The sequence below is a fragment of the Habropoda laboriosa genome, unplaced genomic scaffold (genome assembly GCF_001263275.1).
Source record: "Habropoda laboriosa isolate 0110345459 unplaced genomic scaffold, ASM126327v1 scaffold38, whole genome shotgun sequence".
Taxonomy (NCBI): domain Eukaryota; kingdom Metazoa; phylum Arthropoda; class Insecta; order Hymenoptera; family Apidae; genus Habropoda; species Habropoda laboriosa.
This window is the reverse complement of record NW_017100163.1, coordinates 416,693-422,841: the sequence shown is the minus strand read 5'-3', so window position 1 is coordinate 422,841 and position 6,149 is coordinate 416,693. Positions and strand designations below refer to the sequence as shown.

The window sequence follows — 6,149 nt, the reverse complement described above, 5'->3', positions numbered from 1 at the left end:
TTGTATTTAGAAAATAAATCAAAAAATATTAGTCTGTAGCTGTTTCAGTTCATATTTTAAAGAAAAAAAGTAACTTCTTTTTAATTTAATCTATTTTTCTACCAAACTGGCATGTAACATGGATGATTTGATACAATTCAAGCCAATTTTACTAATGGTAAAATGCTTTATGAATTATTTAATAATTTAAACAAAATTTTAATTATTACACTTATACTCATGAAAGTATATGTAGAATATTAATAAACACTAAATGTAACAAAATGTTGCATAATTGCACTTTCTGCTATTACTCATCAATAAAATGAATATATCATGACCAAATCATAAATTAAGCTTCTGTTGAAATAATAAATGTACAAGTCAACGCGAAACTCGTCAAACATTTAATTCCAAAGAAAGCACTACATAATAGTAAGTATAAAGGATTAACAAACTGAAAAGGAAAGATATACATTTACATTTTATTAATAATTGATCTCCTCTTTCAACCGAAACATAAATAGTACATGAAGTATGTCCGTATGTCGTACACTTCCTTAATCGTAGATGCAGGCGTACCCTCTCAAAATAATAAATGAGTGGAACCACCTGGTAAGCATTATATGGGGAACAGAAAAGAAAAACAAGATCTCGTCTTTGCCTCTCCGTACACATTCTATTTCAAAAATTCAGTTTAAAAACATAACTTCAAATACTCCGCAATCCTTTATTACTTTGTAGCTTATTTTCTTTTTTTTCTTCTTCCTCTTCATCCTCTTCTATCTTCTTCCTTTAAGTATTAATAGATTAATATAAGTCGAGCCGTGATCGGCCATACACCGATCAAATTAGTTCATACACTGTAACAGTCGTATTCTTTACAATATTCGTACGTAAGTCTTGTAGCAGAGACAAAAGCGCAGGTGCCCTATCGCACTCGTTTTTAATGCTCGTCTGAACCTCCGGTGCCACCAATGAACCCCACACCTAAATCGTATATCTTCAAAGTATACTTTCCCTTTCACCGATACCCTACATAGTAAGGCATCGTTTTTCCCATTTTTCGTTTTTTTTTTACACGGCATGTCATGCATCCGTGTATATGTGTATGTGTGTGTGTACTCGTTGAAATTGTACAACGTATTAGTCACAGAAACAAAAAAAAAAAAAGAAAAACAAAAAGCTTTTCTTGCACGGATTCTAACTCGGTCATTTCTTTGCAACTCGTGCATCCAATGAGAGCACCAAAGGTTACGGTCCATTAGCGAAATACAATTTTTTTTGATCCTCCAAATCTCGTCAGACGCACTAGCGCACTGATTACTACCAAAATCATGTATGAGATCGGTTTAAGTCCCGAACAGTTAAGTGTATAAAATTGTTGCAGGACACCTCTACTACGCAATACACAACGCCCAAGGCGCTTCTTCAGTTCCATCGAGTCAGGCACGCCTGGCTTCTGAACATTAATACACATTGTCGCTGCTGGTAAAAGCATCATATCAGATTGACCATGTACACGCGGTGCACGCTATCATTCGTGGTCGTCGACGTCTACTGAACCGTTTTAAAAAGAACATCCTTGAAAAGTGTGTGGCTAAATGAACGGATGCGTGCACAACGTGTCCACATCAAATCTACCTAGACTGAACAAAGATCCGTGAATGATCTAGTTAATTTAAATTGTATCATTCGTTCGGTGGAACGAATTTCAAAGTATCAGGTATTCAATCAATTTCTATATACCACAACACTACTCGCATTCATAAACACGGCATTCGCCATTCAAATTTAACTGCAGTCTATTTCGCTTCCCATTAGACACGTTCATTTTTAGTCATATCATTATCTTCCACTTTTTTGTTTTTTTTTTTTTAGAAAAGATCTTGCGTATCTTTGTACTTGTAGTAACATAATAATCTCGTTAGTACGTTTAGAGAGAAATGCTTCCAAATTCGCAACATGTTTTCTTTTCTTTTAACACTTTGTGATTTTTAACAGACAAGTTTTTGACAAGGAAATAAAAGATTACTAGACAAATTGCATCTAAAAATTTCGTTTTACAACTTAAAAAAAAAGATTAATGCGGTACTTTATACATGAAAATATAACTTTTTTTTCTGTGATGTATAAATAAGAGAAACATTGGAATTAGTCACCAGCAACGACCAGAGTATATCTAGCTTTTTACAGTACAAAATACAGCTCCTGCACATATGTATGTATATATGTATACACATATGCGCATATATATATATATACATATACCTAGTAACGAAATATTTCACCATATGTAAGGATATAGTAAGGCAAAATGCAACTGCATCCTTTGAAAGTCCGTAACAATCACTGACAATATGAACAATGGTGACCCTCGGTATAACAATTATGATTGTACATACAAAATGTGCAAACTTGTATAGACCTCTGTGTTTATATGTATATATACATATATACGTTGTGATGATCATTGACAACCATACCGGTAATTGCATTCATTTTCACGTAAAGAATCTGGCATACGAAGCACACATATTTTGCCCTAGTTTATCAGAATCTAGAATAATACTCCAAGTATAACTGTATATAAACTCGTAAACACTGACAATCCTACAATTGCGCAGCTTTTGTTGACATCTGAAACTAGGTCGGTTATAAAATAATAGTTCAACGATCCTCATTACATCCTTACACATTAAAAATTGGCGTTACTAAACCTTACTTATATGTATTCAGGGCCGGCATGTTCACTTCCTTTCCCATTACTTCTGAATTTTTTGTTTTTCTTAACTCGAGTTGCTAGAGAGTTCGAGAGGGAGGACCGGATACAAGATGCGTGGATGTGAGAAAGGAACATAAATATGACTGATCACGATTTTTTTCTCGTAGTCATCATATCCCTCTCCTGTATCAAACAACTATCCCTTCATAATTCAATGATCTGATTATCTTTTCTGTTTCAATATGAATCACCAAGAAATGTCTCAAATCTCGTCAGCCAAAGCTGACAAAATATGTCATAAATGCTGCACTTGTAAAATTTTCCTTTTATAAAGTATATTAAGAATCCATACATCTTGCATCACAAAACAATGCGCGTACGAGATAGTTTGAAGGTCAGGGGACAGAGGATTCATGTCTCTACTCTAATTCAATCGAATGTTTATAATATTATTACATCGTATAGTGTGTATTCATGTAATGCTGGATGTGTTCTATGTGTAAATGTACTTTGTGCGCGCGCACGCATGTATGGTGTAGTGTAACAGCAATTAAAAAAAAAAAAAAAAAAAAAAAAAAAAAAAAAAAAAAAAAAAAAACAAAGACGTCATAAGAAAAAACCCTTTGCGAAGAGAACAACGACATGTAGAGGGGGAAGGAAACTAGGAATAAATTGGGCTTCCGGGAGTTGGGCATGGAGAGATGGAAATTCGAACGACTATGACAAAACGCATTTTTAGCAATTATACGCATCAACGAGACATACGTTCGCACATCCCTACCTAGCTACAATTCCCGGTAGTAGCGCGCGCGACGGTAAACGGCTTATCGTTAAGCGAGCGGCACGGATTCCGGTTATCTCCTACTTTCTGTCATCCTGATCACATTCGCGGCTTAAGTGACCAGTTTTGCCACAAGTGTAGCATGCTTTTCCTCCAACTTCAGTACAGTTACGAGCAAAATGACCTGTCTTATTACAATTGTAGCAACTTTGCATTCCAAAACGTCCAGAATCATTACCACCTTCTGGGCAGCTACGTGCCATATGACCAGTCTTGTTGCAGTTGTAACAGCTCATCTCAGGCCCCTGCTAAAAAGATTCTAGGTTACAATGTTATATCATTGCATGAAATCTTGCAGTGTGTTAATGTATGTAAAATAAGAAAATTTTATACTAAAAGTCACATAATAAGCAAAATATTTGAAAATACAATAAAATTTGATGCATAAATTAAATTATGTGTGTGTATATATATATACATATATTGAACTTGCCGTTACCTGTTGGCAGTCTTTTGCAATATGCCCAACACCTTGGCAACGGTAGCAAAGGTCTTGATCTTCTTTACATTCTCGTGCGAAGTGTCCAAATTGGTTACACTTGTAGCACTTATCACGACCACGTGCAAAACCACCTTCTCGATCACGGCCACGGTCGCCTCTACCACCACCTCCACTACCTTGTGGACACTCCCGTGCGTAGTGACCCATCCGGTTACATTTATAACACGCGCTTGAACTCATTTTTTACAAATCTACAACAAACATTAATCAAACTATTATACATACTTTTCAGAAAATAGATATGCACACATGTTGGCATTAAACATTTTATACTATACTAATGACAAATTTAATTTGAATTATTATTATTTAAAATGATACATAAGGAATTACACGTAAAATAATCATACTTGTAAGAAAAATTTTTATTGATATTTAAATTTTAATAAAACAACACAATGGTAATAGCAGTTTGAAAAAATAGGTAAAACAGTACTACAAATGACAAATTAATATATCATTAAAATAATTCTGAAATATTTAATTAATCGCTAAAATTTCAGATCATTAAATATAATAATCATTAATGACTGTTAAACTAACATCTATGATGCAAAAGTACATTCTATTACACAATATATGAGTATCTCCTAAAATATTACTCAAAATGAGGCAGAGTGAAATATGAGAAACAAGATCAGGAATCATAAAGCCTCGAAAGTAACTAAAAAAAAATTCGGAAAAATACACGCTTTATCTGCGATTTTAAAATAACAAGAAAACTATAACATGTGACTAACAAAGTATTCGAGGAAATATAAGCTATTTTAAATAACAATATAAAATGGCATCGTGTATCCATCCATAGTAGGAGTATGTAGAATACACGTGTTTGTGAGAAGCGTCGTGCACACAGACATTGTTTCTGTTTCAAAGATGCTAGCAACCACAGCAACATTTTATCAGAGAATTAATATTCAATATCATTATGTACAAAACCCTCAAAAATCGCCGTCTATCGTACAACGTGGCTCTCTTGCCCCCACTTTGCAGTGGTGGTACGCAAGTACGCCACGGCGCGAAGATGGCATCCAAGACTGACGCCGTACTGCGCTTTTTTTTGCCTTGCCAAAGAAAAGATCGTCGAGGGCGAGGTATACGTATACGGAAAAATATAAAAGACTATATTGAACGATGAAAAGAAATTTTCCTCTTGATATAGGTGGACGAAACAAAATCTTCATTTACCGTAGAACAAGAAATTGAATCAGCGAAGTCGAGGACCACGTGTGGAATCGTAGAGAAAGAACCGCGGACTCAGTATCGCGACATATAGCATCGTTTTTTAGCAGCGACTTAGAGACTTACCTCCGGTGCTTGATGGAATCGCACGATTAATCCTCCTTTCGTTGGGCTTTGCCGACGCGTCAGGGACAATGGGTCCGCGGGAAGTACTGTTTTCCTGAGAAAACTCGAACCGATACTCAGCCGGATGACTGCGGCGACCATTGACTACGGAAGGGAAGACCGGCCAATCGTCGCTACGTTGCCCGCCAAACTCTGTTGTAACAATGAACGCCACCTCCCCTACTGCGGCTATCGTAATCAACTCGAATCTCAAAACTGTTAATTTTCTCTAATTAAAATTATTTCTGTGCTTTTAAAACGATTTTCGTGTTAATTATTTATTGAAATACCACAATTTCGTTGAAGCATCGATTAGTGTCGGAATGGAAGAAGGTGATATGACTTTGATATTATTGGTGGTGACAAACCTCGACGTTCATTGGCTAGATATCTTCAAAGTTGCGTTGATATCTTCTTTCCACCAATCACATTACATTTAAAATGCATCGCAACTTCATTCAATTTAAAATGGGATCAAGCAAAATGGGAACCTTTACATTCCGTTGGAAGTCTTAAAATGAAATATAATATGTACAAATAAATTAAGTATTTCTGAATATTAATCAGCTAATATTATATGTATGTACATTGTTAGTATGGCGAGCAGTATACATCCGTCGCTCGTTGAAAGACGCGATTTATACATTTTACATGTATATGCATACATACATAGTAAAGGGTAAAAATCAACAATTTTAGGAATACATTAAAATATTAAAACGATTTTTTTATACGTAATATTTATTATATGAAAT

At 35.0% G+C, this 6,149-nt stretch overlaps 1 protein-coding gene across 2 annotated transcripts; it reads right to left on the bottom strand.

Annotated features, from left to right (window-relative positions):
- Positions 1–2,072: 2,072 nt before the first annotated feature.
- On the bottom strand, positions 2,073–5,544 carry LOC108578499 (CCHC-type zinc finger protein CG3800). Of its 2 annotated transcripts, none has more exons than XM_017941847.1 (3): positions 5,356–5,544; positions 3,985–4,238; positions 2,073–3,793 (listed from the first exon to the last, which is right to left on the bottom strand). In XM_017941847.1, exons 2-3 carry the CDS (start codon positions 4,225–4,227, stop codon positions 3,566–3,568), a joined length of 471 nt encoding a protein of 156 aa, XP_017797336.1. In that variant the 5' UTR covers positions 4,228–4,238; positions 5,356–5,544; the 3' UTR covers positions 2,073–3,565. The 2 variants fall into 2 exon arrangements, with proteins under 2 accessions (XP_017797336.1, XP_017797338.1); XM_017941849.1 differs by having other exon boundaries at positions 2,073–3,790.
- Between the last annotated feature and the right edge of the window lie 605 nt (positions 5,545–6,149).

What these genes read in the sequence shown, in the direction of transcription:
- LOC108578499 (XM_017941847.1), bottom strand. Translation starts at nt 4,227, where the DNA reads ATGAGTTCAAGCGCGTGTTATAAATGTAACCGGATGGGTCACTACGCA. An exon ending in TTGCAAAAGACTGCCAACAG is followed by an intron (nt 3,794 to 3,984) that starts GTAACGGCAAGT and finishes GAATCTTTTTAG; the next exon opens with CAGGGGCCTGAGATGAGCTG.